The sequence below is a fragment of the Muscardinus avellanarius genome (assembly GCF_963383645.1).
Source record: "Muscardinus avellanarius genome assembly, chromosome: 9".
Classification (NCBI taxonomy): Eukaryota; Metazoa; Chordata; class Mammalia; order Rodentia; family Gliridae; genus Muscardinus; species Muscardinus avellanarius.
In genome coordinates this window covers 48362632-48383351 of record NC_137795.1, presented here as the reverse complement: position 1 = coordinate 48383351, position 20720 = coordinate 48362632, and the positions used below count along the sequence as shown (strand labels likewise).

At 40.1% G+C, this 20720-nt stretch overlaps 2 protein-coding genes across 2 annotated transcripts in view; one reads left to right on the top strand and one right to left on the bottom strand.

The window, feature by feature from the left end:
* The window catches only part of FBXL13 (F-box and leucine rich repeat protein 13), a gene marked incomplete at both ends in the record, with an annotated part of 242481 nt that extends 241743 nt beyond the window's left edge, over positions 1–738 (bottom strand). The window contains one exon of the mRNA XM_080701187.1: positions 664–738. Coding sequence (XP_080557313.1) covers positions 664–738 — 75 coding nt within the window. The remainder of the gene's footprint in view (positions 1–663) is intronic.
* Positions 739–1048: 310 nt separating this feature from the next.
* On the top strand, positions 1049–19245 carry ARMC10 (armadillo repeat containing 10; the record flags this gene model as incomplete). Its single annotated transcript, XM_080701559.1, has 6 exons — positions 1049–1181; positions 5447–5595; positions 7807–7941; positions 13850–14026; positions 18062–18133; positions 18991–19245. The coding sequence occupies 6 exons, from the start codon at positions 1049–1051 to the stop codon at positions 19243–19245; spliced, it is 921 nt and encodes a 306-aa protein (XP_080557685.1).
* Between the last annotated feature and the right edge of the window lie 1475 nt (positions 19246–20720).

The window sequence follows — 20720 nt, the reverse complement described above, 5'->3', positions numbered from 1 at the left end:
CTCTCCATTATTTTCCGACTAACCAATCTTTGCTCCAAGCTCCTACTGCAGGACCACCCCCCAAATCTACTCTACACTCTCCTGGCAAATACCTTACCAGCAATTGGGGGAGGAGGAATCATCAGAGAACTTCCTCAGCATCCTACCCTACAAACATATTCACTCCAACCGGACCTCCTTCCCTATTTAAATGAGGATGGGACAGTTTCTTCAGTTCGAAATCTATCCTGATATGAGGGTCCTTCCCCACAGGCTCACCCAGAGCCGAATCCACGGAGCCCCTGCAGTTCCTTATCTCAGGCGATCACTGCCCATTCCCTCCTTTATTTGACACTCTTCATAATGCCACACTCTCCAGATTTTCCTCTTGCCTCTGGCACTTTTTTCTTTCTTGTATCCTCAAGGCTTTTCTTGTCCAAACCTTGAAAACTGGAGTTTGAGGTTTCCCTCCCAAGCCCCGTGCACTTTCTCCCTGGAAGATGTCACCCTCTCCCCCCAACACCAGACCAGCTGTCCGCAAACTTATCCAATTTTGACTTCACCCTTTCCCATTCCGCTACTCGTCCCTCCCTCTCCTTGCCTGTTCCTTCTAAGCCTTCACTCCTCTTCCTCTACTCCCCCCCCCAGCTCCTTCGGTGTCCGCTCCTTCAGTAGTTCCAGTACCTCGCAGACCTGAGGAATGTAGTTGTCCTTGAAGTAGTTTCTCAGCTCGGGAGAGGCATTGCGTAGCGAGGCCATGGCCGGAGGCCGGACCACGCCGGGGATTCACAGGGATAGCGTCCAGGCGTTGCCCGGCAACCACGGGGCGGAAGGCTGAACCTTGCGTCAGGGGGCGGAGTCAGGGCGGAACCGTGCGTCAGGGGGCGGGGTCAGGAACCGGGGCGGGTGTGGTGGGCGTGGTCGTGGGCGAGGTTTTCCTGGATGTGGGCGGGGCCGGGCTGCGGGCCCGGGGAGGTCTTCCGGGAGGCGGCGCCCGGAGCCCCACTTCCTGTCCTCTCTCCAGGCGGGGTCCCGCTCCCTCCCCTGCTCGGCTGCGCGCGGGAGCGGCATGGGCGGCGCGCGGGACGCGGGCTGGGTGGCGGCCGGCCTGGTGCTGGGCGCGGGGGCCTGCTTCTGCATCTACCTGCTGACGCGCGGCCCGCGGCGAGGCGGGCGCCGGCTGCGCCCATCGCGGTCGGCAGGTGAGGCCGCGCGGGCCGCCCGCTGGGCGGGGACCAGGTACCCGGGTCCTCCCGGGCTGGCGACGCCCGGGGCGCGCGTGGCCTCGGAGTAAAACTGGGGGCTGAGCCTGAGGAGGGAGGGAGGGAGGCTCGTGAGATGGGCCCGGGAGCCGGCGGGGGCCCTGGACTTGTGTGCGTGTAGGGTCCCCGAGTGGCCTCCCGGCCTCCACCTCTTTGTCCAAAATCCGGGGATGGAAAAATTGCCCAGACCTTACTGCGTGCGTTTGGCCTTGCAGTGGAGGAAGGATTGCCCGAAGGCATACTGATTGCCTGTTATTTATTTATTTATTTATTTATTTATTTATTTATTACTGGGGATGGAACCCAGGGGCATTCTACCTCGAGCTACACCCCCAACCCGATATTTTATTCTTTTGGAAACAGGGTCTCACCGAGTTGCAAAGGGCCTCAGTAAGTAGGAGCTGAGGCTGGCCGCAAATCGATCCTCCTGTCTCAGCCTCGCGAAGGCTGGCATTTATTTACAAGCTGCGCCACCACGCCTGGCTTGACTGCCTCATGTTTAAGCTTGATCTGGGCCTTTGTGTTTACCAAAGGGATACCCCTACCCCATTGTGTGTGGGAGGGCTGTTGCCAGGCCTGGCGTGTTCAATGAAATTCAGAATGCATATGCTGTAAAGAAGGGACGCAGGAGGGTCAGCCTTTTCTCTGAGAGGGGAAGTACCTTAAAGTCTAGCATCTTTCAACTAAAGGAGGGGTGGTGGCAGTTGTCTGCATAAAGAATATTGTCCAGGCGGCAGACAGCCCTGAGATTAGGTTTCTGTCCAAAAGTACATTCAGAATTCGAAAGTTTGATGAATGTTTTGAAGGGATATTTCAGGTCATGGAAAATAATTAAAAATACAGTCTGCCAATAAAGAAACTTGTATTCTACTAGTGTAATGAACCAAACAGCTTTATTATTGAATATGCAGTAAACCATATTGCCTGAAACCTCACAATCTGCTAATGAATGGGGTTCCAAAAACGGAATTCTCACCTGTTTTTAACGACGCAGATACAACCCAAGACAAACAGAGCTTGTTTTTAAGTATGAGGATTTCACAGCACCTTTTGCTGTACATCGTTAATCACAAATTCACTGATAATTAGATCAGTTATTTGCATTAACTAATTGCCCTTATTCAGAGAGCAAAAGAAGATTATTTATGATAAGCAGGTGCCCAGGCCAAGCTTCCACAGAACCGTAATCCCAATACTTGGAAAGCTGAAACAGGAAGAATACAAATTCAAGAACAGCCTCAGCCACCGCAACAATGAAAAGAAAAAGGAAATGGGGCAGGGGCTTCTTTTGTCACAAGGGAAAATGATTCTTAACTACAAAGCCCAATTGTCTCTCTGTGTAAGAGTTATCTCTGTATAGGTAATTGAGAAGACTGCCTAAACCCAGATAGCGCCTCACTTACATTGACTCAATCTAATGAACACTTAAATGTGCCAGTTTCCTTGCCAGGGGCGGTGGCTCACGCTTGTAATCCCAGCGCTTGGGAGGCTGAGACAGGAGGATCGCACAGGTTCGAAGCCAGCCTCAGCTACTTAGTGAGGCTCTCAGCAACTTAGTGAGACCCTGTTTCCAAATAAAATTTTAAAAAATAGGTCTGGGAGTATAGCCGGGAGGTAGAAAGCCCCTGGGTTCCAGTCCCAGTACAAATAAATAAATAAATAAATAAATGTGCCAGTTTCCAAAGTCATTACCTTAAGTCAGACTACTTTAAAATAAATTGCCTAACTCAGAGTGGCAGAGCACACCTGTAATCCCAGTACTTGGGAGACTGAGACAGGAGGATCACAGGTTCACAGCCAGTCTCAGCAACTTAGTGAGGCCCTCTGTAACTTAGACCATTATCCAAATAAATAATCAAGGCTGGGGGTGTAGCCTGGAGGTAGAAGGCCCCTGAGTTCCATCCACAGTACCACACACACAGGTTGCTCACAAAGCCCTTCTAAAGCTACACTTTTATTTTGAAGAAAACTCAAAATTAACCCATTTTGTCATCACCCTTAAAATTTGGAGGGTGTTAAGCCGGACGTGGTGGCACATGCTTGTAATCCCAGCATTCAGGAGGCTGAGACTGGGAGATCGCAATTCGCGGACAGCCTCAGCTTGTTAGTGAGGCCCTGTTTTAAAATAAAGAATACAAAATAGGGGAAGGGGTGTAGCTCAAAGGTCAAATGCCCCTGGGTTCCATCCCCAGACCCACAAAAAAAAATTTTTTTTTGAAAGTTTTTTTTTTTTTTAATTCCTGTACTGTTGAGACTATTTGAGAGCACTGCAAAAAGTAGAAACAGTCCCAAATCATTCAACACTCTGTTGTCAAAATCTGGTAAGGATAGCATGAAAAACTAAAAATCTGCCTCAGTTATGAGTAAAGATAGAAATCTTAACATATTAGCAAATCAGATCCATCAAGATTAAATAATATACCAGGGCCAAATGGATATACAAGAATTCATCGGGAATGTCATTTACTGTGTTAGTATATTAAAAGCCAAATCCACATGGTAATCTCAATAATAAGGCACTCAAATATTTGTTTTTAGTAATAAAGCAAATTAGGAATAAATATTCTTAAATTGACAAAGAGTGCTCATCAAACTCCAAAGGCAGGACAGGGTATGTAGCTCAGTGGTAGAACACTTGGCTAGCATGCATGAGGCCTTAGATTTAATCCCCAAAACCCAAAATAAACAAGAAGCAAACATATTTAATAGTGAAACACTAATAGCATCATTATTAAATTCAAGAACAAGAGAAAGAGCTGGGTGTGGTGGCACATGCCTATAGTTCTAGTACTTGGGAGGCTGAGATAGGATTGTAGGTTGGAGGCCAGCCTCAGCAATTTTGGGAGACTCTTTCAAAATAAAAAGGACTAGCCGGGCGTGGTGGCGCACGCTTGTAATCCCAGCACTTGGGAGGCTGAGACAGGAGGATCGCACAGGTTCGAAGCCAGCCTCAGCTACTTAGTAGGCTCTCAGCAACTTAGTGAGACCCTGTTTCTAAATAAAATATACAATAGGTCTGGGAGTATAGCCTGGAGGTAGAAAGCCTATGGGTTCCACCCCCAGTACCACCACCAAATAAATAAATAAATAAATAGGACTAGGGGTGTAGCTTGGAGTAGAATACCCTGAGTACAATTCAACACCAAAAAAAGAAAAAATAAAGAAGGGTACCTGCTATCACTATTCAACTATACTGGAGTCACAGCCATCTTGATTTTTAAAAAATGCATAAATATTTGGAAGGTGACAAAATTATGATTTGTAGATAATTTTTTAATTTTTTTTTATTTTTGCGGGTCTGGGGATGGAACCCAGGGGCATTTGACCTCCGACCTATACCCCCTGTCCTGTTTTTTATTCTTATATTTTGAAACAGGGTCTCACTAAGTTGCGGAGGGCCTCACTAAGTAGCTGAGGCTGTCCACGAACCACGATCCTCCGGTCTCAGCCTCCCAAATGCTAGGATTACAAGCGTGTGCCACCACGCCCACTCGTAGATGATAATTTTGTTTGGAAAATTCAAGAAAGTTTCAACTGAGTAACTATTAGAAGCAATAAGTTTAATAGAGTAACTTGAATATAAGAGTATATTATCTCCTTGTATATAGACATTGTATACAAGAATTATATAAATTTAGTTGAAAAGTTTTTTCTTACAATGTAAAACTTTAAAGTTAGTAATGCATCTAGCAAGAAGCCTAAGAAGATAATTTTACTTTTGTCATTGCCACCAGTAAGACTGTTATCCTAGCATCCCAAGCATACCTTATTCCTGTAAAATACACAAAAATGCCACACTGGCAACATAATCGGTACTCCCATAGCTTTCCTAGCTGGTGTGCTCCTAAAATTGAAAAGCGTGTTCCGTAATTCAACGCACTATAGGCAAGTGTTCCATTGGATGGTGTGCCTGCTTTTTAAAAGAAATGTCAGCATTAGGGGTGTATATTCTTTGCAAGCAGAGTCTTAACTAATAGACCTATATTAGGTGACCATTGACTAATTTCTTATTGTCCATGTACATTAGTTTTCCATCTATAAATTGAAAATAATAGTATCTTCTTTCTTGAGTTGCTTGAGGATGAAGAGAGAACATGGAAAGTGTTTAGAAACTGATAGTGACAGTGTTTTAAATACTGGTTTTAAAATTTTAAAAAACTTAGGTTGATTTTAGATAAACTTTAAATAATTTTATTTTTATGCAGAAGACTTAACCAATGGCTCATATGATGATGTCCTAACTACTGAGCAACTTCAGAAACTCCTTTACCTCCTCGAATCAACTGAGGATCCTGTAATTACTGAAAAAGCCTTGGTCACTCTGGGTAACAATGCAGCCTTTTCAGCTAACCAAGTAAGTACCCTCATTCAGCAAACAGGTCCCTTTGATTCTTACACATTAGGAGTAATTGTGACCCCTGGATCGTAACTTCTCAGAGCCTCGGTTTTCTCATCTGCTTATGCCTGCAACATATCATTTATTTACTTCTGAAAACAACCTAATGGGAATATGATTTTATTTTTAGATCTCTATGAACCTGGTTACTGGCATCACATAGCATAATAAGTATATCTATTCAACATTTAGTAGTGTGTGGCCTTTCTAGATTACTTAAAATTTATCAGAGTTTTAAGAAAACAATGAGAGTATCTTAACATTTGTTAACTATGTGCTTTATATTGTGTGGTACATCTTAGCAGTTTGGTTCTCAATCACTCTCTGAGCAAGGGATCACTCTGTTAACCTCTACATCAGTATAAATGACTTCTACAAAGAGAGACTTAAAACCAAGACCGAAGAGCTGAATCTGAATGCTTCTTTCTTTCCCCGCCCTCTTTCCCATGGAGAAAAAAATTAAAACATTTTTGTAATATTTTCAGTTCATACCCTTTGTTAACTTCATTATAAACACAAAGTCATTCTGAATTTATACTTTATCTCAGCCTAGTTTTATCCTGAATGGCAAAATATACTGCAATGCTTTAGAGTTTTTAGGGAGACATACAAAATGCTTATGTGTTATTCTGTTTATGCAAGTGAAAGAGCCGAACTTAATTTTTTAAGCTAAAAATGGAAAAATATTGAGATCAGATAAAGACATCTACGAATAGCATTGATTTCAGGCACAACTGAATCCAGTACAAAGAATTTTCAGAGCTCTCTCTCCACCTTTTGACTTTGCTTATGCCTATTTCTTATTCCTATTCCTTTTTATGTATTGGTTTTTGTCTGGCCACAGAGGTTTGCTTCAAGGCATGAACAGAAAACCATTGACCTCTCAAGCCTTTATCCCTATAGCTCATGACTCATAAGGTAGCCAGGATCTAGTAACAACAATCACTCTCTGAGGCAAGGGACTACAGGCCATGATTGGTGAGCCCTGACTCCCACACACATCCTGAAGACAAGTAGCAGGGATAGTTGCTTGGTTATAGGTTATAGGATTAATGTTCCAAATAACATCGTAACAAACTCTATTTTAGTACTGTATTCTAAATCATTAACAAACTATTTTAGTACTATATTCTAAATCATAACACTTTTACAAGTTTGCCTGTAAAATTGAAGTCATATAACTCATTTCAAAGTAAAATAACTTTATTTATAAATTGCTTCAAGTTCATTACATTAGATCTGCAAATTTTATTATATAACTTCACACTATAGTTCAAATAATCATGTATCTTAATAATTTTATTTTCAATTCATTCTCTTTATCCATAAAATAATGTGTAGACAATGGGGTCACTATAGAAAATAATTGTATACTATATATCTTGAAAATATAGAAAAAATATTTTGAATGTTTTTGCCATAAGGGAATAATAAATGTTTGAGATAGATACAAGTAACCTTTAACACAATGTATAAATGTATATCAAAACATCACAAAGTATTCCATTCATTTGTACAATTCTCATATTTTTATGTAACAGTTCAAAATGCAATTTTAGAAAATTAATAGTAGGATTTTTTATTTTATTTTTATTTATTTTTATTTTTTGTGGTACCTGGGATGGAACCCAGGGGCATTCTACCTCCGAGCTACAGCCCAACCCCTAATTTTGTATTCTTTATTTTGAATAAGGAAAAGGGCCTCACTAAGTGGCTGAGGCTGTCCTTAAACTGTGATCCTGTCTCAGCCTCCCAAATGCTGGGATTACAAGCATGCACCACCATACCTGGCTAGTAGAATTTGTATGTGTGTGTGTGGGGGGGGGGTAACTGGGGGTAGAACCCAGGGGCTTTTCTACCTCCAAGCTATACTCCCAGCCCTATTTTATAATGTATTTGGAAACAGGGTCTCACTGAGTTGCAAAGGGCCTCACTAAGTAGCTGAGGCTGGCTTTGAACCTTCACAATCCTCCTGTCTCAGCCTCCCAAGCACTGGGATTACAAACATACACCACCATGCCCGGCTTGGCAGGATATTTTTTAATAGAGGATTTGTACATGGGAAAAGCATTTGTTGAAAATGATTCCTTTTAATTCTATTTGTAGATGCATAGAATGTAATGAAGGGATGCATCTTGAAGTTATGGTCCTTTTCTTCCCCCATCTTAGGCTATTATTCGTGAATTGGGTGGTATTCCAATTGTTGGAAATAAAATCAACAATCCAAACTACAGCATTAAAGAGAAAGCTTTAAATGCACTAAATAACTTGAGTGTGAATGTTGAAAATCAAATCAAGATAAAGGTAAGCTGTCTGAACTAAAGGATATATAAGGTTTTTATATATGAAAGGAAAAACAATAAAAAGGTATGTAGCGAAACTTTAGTAGAATATTTTTATAACTTTATGGCCAATAATTACCTTTAAAGGAATGAAAAATAAGGCAGAGGAAGAAGGGCCAATAAGAGGTACATTGTACTTTTGTAGTTGGGGTACACTTTAATCCAAGGGTTCTTTAGCAAGCCAGAATTCATCAGTAGAAGGATTCAATAAGTTAAGAAATGACTTCCGGGAAGATGGCAACGGAGCAAAACAGGGCTTACAAGCCCCGCTAACAACCAATCTCTATTACCACAAAATCAGCGCCTTTCATAGCCAGAAAACACCATCAGCAGAGAAACAAAAAATGTAATTTTAAGGGACAAAGAAAAAGAGGGCTGGAAAAACGAGACACCAGAAACCAGACCGCAGGGCTGCAGCCGGAGCCGCGGCGTGAAGCGGCGGGCGCCATTTTGCCTTGCAGCACCAGGCTCCAGAGAGGAAGGGAACTCATAACGGAGCTTAGAAACCAGAGAGGAGATACACCGGCCTCACGCCCGAGAACGAGGCAGCAGCGCCTTACTGCTGGCGGCAGCGGCAAGTTCACCGGACAGCACCAGACCAACTCACTCAACAGCCCACCAAGCTCCAGAGAGGAGCAGAGGACAGCGAGCCGAGGTGAGCCTCTGCGGAACAGCTGGGCGGGATTCGGCAGTTTTCTCGGCGCAGAGAGCAGCTCAAGCTCCCAGGGGCTGGGTTCAGCGCACCCTGCAGGGACTCAGAGTGGAGTTCAAAAACAGAAAAGAAATACGCCAGCCTCATGGCCAAGGGCGTGACAGCGGCGCCATATTGCTACCGGCAGCAGCAGCAGCGAATTCACTGAGTCCACGACAGCTCCATCTGCGCACTCAACAGTGAGTCAAATTGCAGCCCCTAGAAGAGAAATCCCAGTTCTGTAATCCCAGGGACTTGACCCAGTGGGGGAGTGACGGTGGCAGAGATATTACACCCTAGGAGAATGCCCAACCTGGCACCCCCCATGGTCTAAAGCAGCCTCGATTGACTCCCTGGGTCTGAGACTCTGCGATACAACCCAGTAAAGGAGTAGTGGGGACTGAGATACCACAGACTCAAGATCTACAGCACCTTAAGTGAAGTTATAGTGACCCAGGAAAGAACCCAGAGAAGGCACAAACTTCCAAAATCATGGGAAAGAGGAATAACAATGAAGTAATGAATGCCCACAACCCCACAACATCAGAACCTGATAAAACAGAAATCCAGAGTTTTATAGAAGATCAAATCAGGAAAATAACTGTAGAAATAATAGAGGTGTTTTGAAAAGAATTCAGAGAGAGCCAAAAAGAGATAAAGGATGCAATTAATGAAGTAAAGGCCTCAATTCAAAGTACAAACAACCGATTAGACCACATGGGGAATAGAATCTCGCTCCTAGAAGATGATCACTCCAAAAATGAATGCATAGTTTCTAATTTAGAAAAAAAAATCCGACAGCAGGAATCTGACATTGAAGAAATATGGACCCATTTTAAGAGAGCTAACCTAAGAATAATTGGAATAGAGGAGAGAAAAGAAGGTGAAACCAAAGGGATTAACAATCTTTTCAAGGAAATAATAGCAGAAAAATTTCCAAACATAGAGCAAGAGGTTGATACACAGGTCCAGGAAACTTATAGAACCCCCTTAAAGAGGATCATAGAAGAGGATCCCCACGCCACATAATTGTCAAAATGACCACTGTGGAAGCCAAGCAGAGAATCTTAAAGGCAACAAAAACAAAGGGCCAAGTGACATTCAGAGGCAAACCAATTAGAAACACTCCAGACTTCCCAAACCAAGTCATGAGAGCCAGAAGAGCTTGGAGTAACATATTCTAAACTCTGAAAGAAAACAACTTCCAGCCAAAAATTTCCTACCCAGCAAAACTTTCTATCAAATTAGATGGAGAAATAAGAAGCTTCCACGACAAACAGAAACTGAAGGAATTTATGTCTTCAAAACCAGCACTAGAGAAAATACTCAAAGAGATTAACTACAAAGAAGAAATAGGTAACACACACCAGAACCCGAGAAATAAGATTTTCCATCCAACAGAAAACTAAGATTGGTTATCTTTGGAGATTCATTATTTATGTTAGTCTTTTACCTATCTCTAAATTGTATTGTTTGCTTTTATTGTTGCTAATTTTTAGGATTTCTAGTTGGAATATTAATATACCTTCAGATATAGCATTTGGAAATATTTTATCCCATTCTATAAGTAACTTTTAACTCTGTTTACATTGTCTTTGGATATACAATATGTTTTTATTTTTTAGGAGTTTGTATACTCTTCTGTTGCCTGTGCCATTGAAATCATATCCAAGAAATCACTGCCAATTTCAATGTTGTGAGGTTTATGACCCAGATTTTCTTTTAAAAGTTTATAGTATTAAGATTTATATTTAGGTCTTTTATCTATTTTGAGTTAATATTTGTATATGTGTTAGGTAAGGGTCCAATTTTATTCTCTTTCATGTAATTATTATTTTTCAACAATATTTAGCTAAAAGATTATTATTTCCTCCACCAAATGTTCGTGGAAACCTTGTCAAAAATAACTTGACAATATATGGAAGAATTTATCTCTAGGCTTTTATTTAACTTCAATGGTTTATATATCTGCCTTTAGAACAGTACTACACTGTTTCAATTATTGTAGCTTTATATGGTTTGAAATCAGAAAATATACATCTTCTAGCTTTGTCCTTCTTCGAAAAAAAAATAAGTTAAGAAATTATATGAATTCAATTCCACATTTATTGAATTCCTGCTCTGTGATACAGAATATAGACATAAACAGGATACTACTTTTGTCCTAAGAAAGCCAAAGTATGAGACAAGACCATAAATAGTTGCAATTCAAGGCAAGATGTGATGAAGTTATTTAAGGAAATGTAAGTAAAAGATTATTGCCAGGAGTGGTGGCACATGCTTGTAATCCCAGCACTTGGGATGCTGAGACAGGAAGATTGCACAGATTGGAAGCCAGCCTCAGCTACTGAGTGAGGCTCTCAGCAACTTAGTGAGACCCTGTTTCCAAATAAAGTATAAAATAAATCTGGGGGTATACCCCAGAGGTAGAAAATCCCCTGGGTTCCACCCCAGTACTACAAAAAAAAAAAAAATTATTGACTGCATAGAAGAGAGAGATCAGTCCTGCACAATACGAGGTGGAATCTGACCTGGCCCTTAAGAATGTCTAAGGTTTCTACAGGTAGATCTGGGGAAAGAGAATTCTAACAGAAAGGAATAAGATGAGGTAGATGCAGCTCCAGGAACAACTGAACTGGCTCTTTTGATAGTCTTGGTACTAGAATTGAAATGGTGAAAGATACACTAATGACGTAAATGTCCAACACATTTTAGCAAATGCTTTAAAAGATCTTAATCTCTTAAAAAATATGATGTCAAAGAACTAAAGAAATGCCATTTTGAAAGGATGGATGTTTTAGTCAGCTTTTCATAGCCGTCACCATAATACCTGAGAGGCACAACTTAGAGGATGAAAGTTTTTTTGGGTCCAGTCTCAGAGGTTTCAGCCTATGGTCAGCTGGCTCCAAGGCAGAAACTCTGGCAGCAGGGAACATGGTAGAGCTACTCTCACATCATGCTGGCAGGAAGCAGAGAGTGCGACAGGAAGCAACCAGAGCAGATGTAATCCCTGAGGCACACCCCAGTACCTGCCTCCTTCTGTCACACACCACTGCCTAAGTTACCATCCGGTAGAGCCCTGATTCCATTATTTGACCTTGGAATATTATTGCACGGGGGATATGCTTTCAACACAGCCTTTGGGGGGGCATTCCAAATCCAAACCATGACAGTGGGTATATAATGAAATTGTGACCAAAGAGAGCCAGTTGACTTGTAAATGTAATTTAGTGCTTAAATGTTTAGATTAAAAGCTTACTCTCAGCGGGGCATGGTGGCACATACTTGTAATCCCAGTACTGAGGAGACTGAATTAGGAGGACCGCAGGTTCTAAGCCAGCCTTGGCTAATTAGCTGAGGTGGTTCTCAGCAACCTAGTGAGACCCTGTATCCAAATAAGAAATAAAAATCAGGCTGAGGGTGTAGCTTGGAGGTAGAATGCTTCTGAGTTCAGTCCCCAGTGCCACACACACCAAAGAAATTAAAAAATAATAAAAAAAAGTTTATTCTCTGGCTTTATTGCCATTAGCAGTAAAGACATTAGTGACTATGGTAACATAGATTTTGGGATTTGGGTTTTTTGGGGTTTTGTTTGTTTGTTTGTTTGTTTTTGATACTAGGAATTGAACACAGGGATGTTCTAATTCCAAGATGCACCCCCTAGCCCTTTTTTTAATTTTGAAACAGGATATTGCTAAGTTGTTGAGGCTAGCAACGAACCTATGTTTCTCTTATCTCAACCTCCTGAGTACTAGGATTACAGGTGTATGCCAGTATGCCCAGCTTGGGTTTCTTAAAAATATTGATAACCACTTATTAGACAGTTGATCACTTCTTAGTTCTTAAAATTAGGAAAATTTTCTTACCAGTTAGAACTTCTAATAGAGTATAGATTTGAATAAGTGAATACCATTTACCTGTGAAACATAATTTTTCCAAGCTATAAGATCATAGCCAGATTCAGAAAACAGAGTTCCAGAAAACTTTTCATCATGCTGGTTTAGATCTCATATATGAAGTAGTAGTCCTACTGGCATTGCATTTTTTGCCAGTGGTGGTTAACAATAATATAAAAGGGTAGATAACATATATACATGTAGATAAATAAAAACCGTGGGCTAAATATAATTTTGCGCTGCTTACTTTTGATAGAATTAACTCTAAAGAAAAATTCTATTTCATGTTGTCCTCCCATTCTTCTGACATGATGTAGTTCTTGAAACCCTACTGCTAAGGCATTTACCATGATACAAAATGGCCTTGTATATCTTCCTCCCTGATCCTGTGCCCAGACCAGTAGAACAGAAAGGTGGAAATTGAGAGTGAAAGAGAGAGAGGCCACTGGTGTTGAGAGCACAGTCTCTGGACTTGGATGCTGCTCTCCTACCTGCTGGCTGATACTGCACAGTGGTCCAAGCTCTTTGAAGTCCTTGGCTGTAAGTTAACCATCATAACACCCATCTCATTAGACTTACTAGACTTGTCTTCAGGATTGAGAGTAAAATGCTCAGCACAATTCCAGGCATTAACAAAGACGGCTTTTAAAAAGTCACCAAAGTTTCAGAGATGGGTAGAAATGTCATCTCTTCTGTGGGATATGGTGGTGCACACCTGTAATCCCAGTATTCAGGAGGCTGAGACGAGGATCACAGGTTCAAGGACAGCCTCAGCAAATCGTGAGATTCTTTTCAAGCTACTAATGAGACCCTGTTTCTAAATGAGAAATAAAAATCAGATAGGGGTATAGCTTGAAGTTAGAATGCCTCTGGGTTCAATCTCTAGTATCTCACACACACACACACACACACACACGCGCGCGCGCGCGCACAATGCCATCTTTTCTGAGGATCAAGTTCCATCCTGAGTCTACTCAGTCACCCAACTCCTCTTTGCAGAGGGGACTTTCACTGGTTGTGGTGGCATACACTTGTAATCCCAGCATGTGGGAGGTTGAGACAGAAGGATCACAGGTTTGAAGACAGCCTCAGCAAGTAATGAGACTCTCTCCAACCTAGTAAGACTCTGTTTCAAAATCAAAATAAAAAATAGGGCTGGGGGTGTCGCCTGGAAGTAGAATGCTCCTGAGTTCAATTCCTAGTACAACTAAAAAAAGTGACTGTTTAGTAGAAGCTTCTGGAAATTTTAAAGTGCTTATTACTCCCCCCCACCCCGCTTTCAGATATACATCAATCAAGTCTGTGAGGATGTCTTCTCTGGCCCCCTGAACTCTGCTGTGCAGCTGGCTGGACTGAGATTGTTAACAAACATGACTGTCACCAATGACCACCAGCACATGCTGAACAGTTACATTTCAGACTTTTTCCAAGTGCTGCTTACTGGAAATGGAAACACCAAGGTATACTGTGAAGCAGTTACTACTTGAAGGTTGAAGATTGTGATTTTTGTCTTTGGTTCTGTTTATAAGATTAATTCATCCCTGGGATGAAACATATTTGGTCATAGTGTATGATTTTCTTGATGTGGTTTTGAATACATGTTGTTAGTATTTTGTTTAGCAGTTTTGCATCTACATTCATCAGTGATCTAGGCCCCAGCCATATTTTTTATTCTTTATTTTCTTTATTTTTTATTTATTTATTTATTTATTTATTTATTTATTTGGTGGTACTGGGGTTTCTGGAAGCCCTTCTACCTCTGGGCTACACTCCCAGACCTATTTTTACATTTTTATTTGGAAACAGGGTCTCCTAAGCCAGCGCATGCGGCTGGCTTCGAACCTGCACGATCCTCCTGTCTCTGCCTCCCAAGCGCTGGGATTATAAGCGTGCGCCACCACGCCCGGCTTTTATTTTCAAACAGGCAGGGTCTCACTAAGTTGCAAAGGGCCTCACTAAGTAGCTGAGGCTGGCTGCAAATATGCGATCCTCCTGTCTCAGCTTCCCAAGTGCTGGGATTACAAATGTCCACCAATACACCCAGATAACATTGCCATTTTTTTTTCAGGAAAAGATACCATAAAATAGAATGCAAACAAATCAGAAGTTCTAGTAAGATTAATTGTTCATCAAGGCTTAATATTTTTCTGTGTGTTCTGGGACAGCTGAGAGAAAAATACATGAGCATTTTAGGAGGACCAAATGTGAAGCCGTACTCCAAATGTAACTACAGTGATTTCTGAGGTTATCAAAATGGGATTACAGGAGAGTCTCACTATAGCTCTGCTTTTGTGTTTTTGAGGTGTTTGTGTATTGGCTTTCCTCATTTCCCAAAGCCAAACTTAATTTTATTTGGTCCAAGACTTAGCCAGAGGCATTCAAAATTAAATGTAAACGCTAGGAGTGTAGCTCAGTGGTAGAGTCCTTGCCTAGCAGGTTTTGATCCCCAGCACTGAAAAAAAAATTAAGCATAAGAGTAAGTCCTCTTTTAGCAATATTGCTCCATCTCCAGGTTATTTCCAATATCAACATCTCTCTCCAGTGAAGCAAAATGACTTCTAGCCCAGAGGCGCAATGGAAACTCCCTCTTTACCCCATGGTTTGGCTGCTAGAGAAAAAAATCTCTACTCTGTGTATCCATAGTTGCTTTCTCCAGAACCCCTGGGAGGAACTCTGGTTGAGTGTAGAGCCCAGCAAGTCTGGCCTTGGGCCTTTATATGTCAGTCTCAGACATGGTCTGTGTTTTAATGTAATTTATGCCTTTTTAAAAGATGACTCATACCACAATAGTATGTTCTAATTTTGTTTTGTTTTTTTTCCATTACATTGCCTAGAATGGTATTTCTGGGATAAAAAGTTGTTTTTATGTGTGGTGGGTGGATCACCTAGGAACCTTGCCACCCATTATAGCATTATTTCTTCATAAAAATCAAACTCCAAGTTTCAACTTACAAGTAAGCTTTTGGATAGTCATCCATTTACTAATAGAAATATGTATCCAGTTTAGATATTTTCTTAGTAAGTAACCATCAAAATTACTTTTTAAAAAATCTTACTTTGCTTAAGGCATCGATCTCACTGTACATGACTAACTTTTGGGTATACCCCTGGTTCATACAAATAGTGGAAGGTTAATATAAATAAACCCTGTGCTTGCTAAATCTGCAGTGAGAAAGAATAACAGTAACAGCATAAAATAAATGTCCTGGAGTCACCACAAGATGGCACATGTTACAAGGTGGGGGGGTGGAGAAACAGGATTTCAAACCAACATATAGTACATATATTTGCTTACAGTTGTCCTATAACCTTACATATTATTTTCTTCATGTTTAACTCCCTTCTACAGAGGATAGCAAAATCGCGTTTCAGTACAGGATTCTAAATAGCTCTTGCTCTTACTATTCCCTGGTGTACCTGTCCTCACTGACCACTAGTGGATCTTTTTGGGTTGTATTGACTTCACCCAGGCTTATTTCGTAGGTTCAGGACCATCTGTTTCATACCTCCTATTCCTGTTTTCCTAATCCAAACTATATTGTTATTGAAGCCAAGTGGGTTTTTTTCTAACTCTTGTTCTTGGTGTTGTTGACAGATAGTCAGGACAGATGAGATCTGACAGTAATCCCCAGGGAGTGCACTGAAGAAGGGTCAGAAGTCTCCTTTACTTTTTCACTTGAGGCCATAATTAATTAAGAGTCTCTGTTTGATAAACATGATATCTGCATATACAGTTTACCACTGGTTACCACAGGGCAGTGGGATGGGCCACTATGACAGCAGCTTTTGTTTTTACCTTGTTCCTTTCTGCAGTGTTTGAAATTTTTTATCACGATAATGTATTTTATGAAATTAAAATAGTTGAGCGGGACATGGTTGCACCTCACTGTAATCCAAGTCATTGGAAAGAGAAAGAGAAGGATTGCAGGTTCAAAGCCATCCTCAGCAAGTTAGCAAGACTTTTATCAACTTGGTAAAACCCTATTTCAAAATTAAAAAAAAATTAAGGATGGAGAATGTAGCTCAGAGGTAGAATGCCTAGGATCGATTCCCACTACCAAAAAATAAAATAGTTGATAAAAATAAGATTAAGCAAAGCCTATATCCTTCTCTTTAATAATTAATACATACATGATCAAAAGAATCATAGTATAGGATATGTGTATAAAGAAAACACCAGTTATTTCTGGTCTTGGAAATATGAGCAAACCTGTGCTTTTCTGTATTTGAAAATGTTCTAGGAGCTGAGCACAGTGGTATACACCTGCAATACCAGTATTTAAAGGGCTAACACAGGAGGATTGTAAGTTCGAAGCCAGCTTTAGCAACTTAACCAGATCCTCTTTCAAAATTAAAAAGGACTAGGGTTGTAGCTCAGAGATAAAAATGCCACTGGGATCGATCCTCAGTACTAAAAAGAAAAAAAGATGGAGGTGTACCTCAGTAGTAGAGTGTTTGGTTAGCATATACAATAGCCTGGATTCAGTCCCCAACACACACACAAAATAAGTTCTATAGTAAACATTCATTGCCTTTGTGATAAAACAGGTTTTATAAATAAACATCCATGTTCTTTCCTAGGTCTGATGAAAAGCACATGTCACTTTTTTCTGACTTTAGGACCCTTTCCCTTCTCCTCACTTTAATTTCAAATATCTTGTAGAAAGTATGGTTTCACATGTACTTAGAAGGAAATTCTATTTGATTTTTTTTTTTTTTTCAGTACTGGGGATGGAACCCAGGGGCATTCTGCTTCTGAGTTACAGCCTTAGCCCTATTTTTTATTATTTATTTTGAAACAGTATCTCACTGAGTTGCAAAGAGCCTAAGTAGCTGAAACTGAGAACCCAGATCCTCCTGTCTCAGCCTCCCGAATGCTGGAATTACAAGTATGTGCCACCATTCCCGGCTTGAAAATTCTTACTGACTTTTCAGAAATAAGTGATAAGAATGCTGGTACTTTAGATAGCTATTAATTAACATGTCTTCTAGTTAAATCAGCATGCTTATTTAAATAATAGGCATAATAAAGATAACCTCAAAGTAACATAGTAAAAACGTCCATCATTATTTATTTAGTCTTGGTAACCAAACTGTTTCAAGATCTTTACACTTTTAGTAGAAATGAACTAAGCTTTAAGAGATTTATTTTGTTCCAAAGATATTTCACTTACCAATAACCATAATGACACTTAGTACATGTCAGGCTTACCATGTGTTAAGAATGCATATGTGAGTATTTGAAGACATTCACAATATTCTTCCAGTCTTTTCAACAAGTTTAATTAGAACACGAGGTTTAATTAAAATTGCTCTGAGAGTGGTGCAAAGTGTAAGCGTTCAGAAAGAGAAAGAAAGGCTTCACAGAGTAGAGAGAATTTGAGCCAGGTTTAAAACACAGGTAGAACTTCACAAGATAGTCCTGAGAGTACAAAATGCTAGAGAGAGGAAACTCAGGCTTGCTTGTCTGAAATAAACCAATATTCTTATTTCAGGTTCAAGTTTTGAAGCTGCTTGTGAATTTGTCTGAAAACCCAGCCATGACAAAAGGATTACTCAGTGCTCAAGTAAATAGATTATATACTTATTTTGTAAATACATACAACACAGGGATTTGGACAGATCTGGGATGATTTATTTCTAAATGTTCACTAAGATTATCTCTGAAGAACAATATTATGATACTGTTTTACTAGTCTTTGCATATATGAACTTCCTAAACATTCTCTATCAAACATATTTTACATTGAAAACTCATTTTAAAAATTTTTCCAGAGAACAGTAAATATAAGTTTCTGTCTCTGCTCACTTTGGGATTCTTAGGCTGCACATCGTTTATACTTGGCTTGTTTTTTGCTTATGTAGCTTACTATACAGGAAACAGCAGGACTGCGTCCCCAGTGTGTACTGGCTGCTGGGCCGAGTGCCCAGAGGCACCAGAGACATGGGGCTTGTCTTCCTGAAGCTCATGGTCTAGCAGAGAGACAAAAGTATGTAACAATAGAACAAGGTTATTAATAGCTATTGTCAGTGTGCTGAAGGAAGCAAAAGTGGTGCTGAGATGGAATGGAGCTGGACCATCCTGTCCTCTCCTCATCCCTGTTCTCCAAACCTGTACTCTGCACTATGTATGGGGAATGAATTTTTGGCTCATTAATGAGTTCTTATGAAACTATATGATAAATCTTCAAAAGGAAATGGATGTTGTTCCAAGTGACTATGTTCTGGGATTCTAAGGAAATCTTACTTTTTAGCTAAAACACAAAACCACTATTTCCATTACTATATAACATAGGGATACATAAAATTTTATATGTTTAAGTTATCCAATCAGGGTTAATTTTCTGGGTTATGATTTTAAAAATGTAAAATATCCAAAGCAGTTTTAGGATGTGAAAATGATACTCACTGTTTGCTATTTCAGGTGGATTCATCATTTCTTTCCCTTTATGACGGCCACGTAGCAAAGGAGATTCTTCTTCGAGTGCTTACACTATTTCATAATATAAATAACTGCCTCAAAATGGATGGTCAGTTAGCCACTCAGGCTCCTTTCCCTAAAGGATCATTGTTCTTCCTGCTATACGGAGAAGAATGTGCCCAGAAAATGAAAGCTCTGGCTTATCATCATGATGTGGAAGTGAAGGAAAAGGTTGTAACCGTGATACCAAAATTTTGATTGGTTGATAGTCTGGAAGTTAGCAGGAACTTACTTTTCATCTTTATTATAAAGGGATTCTTAAAACTATTGAATTGGAACAGTAAATGCCACATTTCATCCTTAACATAGTACATTTTAAGCATCCCTAACCCAACAAAGATTTTTGGAACACTTCAGATTTGGGGGTTTTGGATTAGGAATGTTCAGCCTGGAAAGTCTATTATGCAAATATCCCAAAGTCTGAAAAACTCCAAAACCTAAAACACTTTTGGTCCCCAGCATTTCAGATGAATGGTATTCAACCTGTATAACTTGCCATGGTCATCAGGTTTATTTGGGACCATTTACAGATACCAAGTAAATATAAGAGCTTGTACCGAAACCGGTTATTTCACTATTTACTGAGATACTTATTTCCTCTACATGAAATGGCAGTGACCTTTTTATATATTACATACCTTTCTACTCTTTGAAGTGATTTGCAGTTATCATCTGAGATAGTGGTATGTGATTACTTCGTTGTTTCAGAACTGCCATAGAAACAGCTTTATTCTTTGTGTGTGTGTGGGGGGGGGGGTCTAGGGATGTGGAACCAAGGGGCATTCGACCTCTGAGCTACACCCCTGCCCTGTTTTTTTATTCTTTATTTTGAAACAGGGCCTCACTAAGTAGCTGAAGCTGGCCGCAAACTACGATCCTCTGGTCTCAGCCTCCCAAAGGCTGGGATTACAAGTGTGCGCCACCATACCCGGCACAGCTTTATTCTTTTGGTAGCAGTGAACTCTTAAGCTCTCAAGTCCACCTGCCACCCAGCCATACTGCTTTCAAAGTCTATTTGAATCATCAGAATCAGTTCTCATCATGTCTAGCCAATGAAAAAAAACGTAAACTTTTAAAAGAGGGGAAGGAAATGTTTGTTAGTACTTATTCACTCTCATTCAGTGTGCCAGTATATGAAAATGTTATAAAATACTGGGATCGTGCAAAATGTCCACCCATAGGCAATTTATCAAGTCAACTAGTCTTTAAAAAGAATGAAGTGAAATCTAAACGTGCTGATATGGAAAGATAACCATGAAATATGGTAGTTATTTTAAGTACACGTTGTGAATGAATATATGTATCATATGATTCCCGTGTATGGTTTTCAAATGAGAATTATTTATGCTTATACGTTAACAGAACATTTCTAGAATGATACTCAGACTCCTGGGAGTGGGGCTGGAGAGTGGGGTCCTGGCTTTGCTATGTGCACCTTATTCCTGTTGTTTGAATTTTTTTAATATTATGAGCATAAATTGTAAATTTTTTAATAAAAAATTACTGACAAGGCTTTATTTTCTCCCCTTTATTGGGTAGTACTTTATTAATTTTCATCCATATTTTACTTTAATAGAATTACAATATGTGAAAATTTCTTATTTTTTACATAGTATTTTATCCCATAAGCTATAAGTTGGATATATTTGAATTCAGCCAGGTTCCATAATATT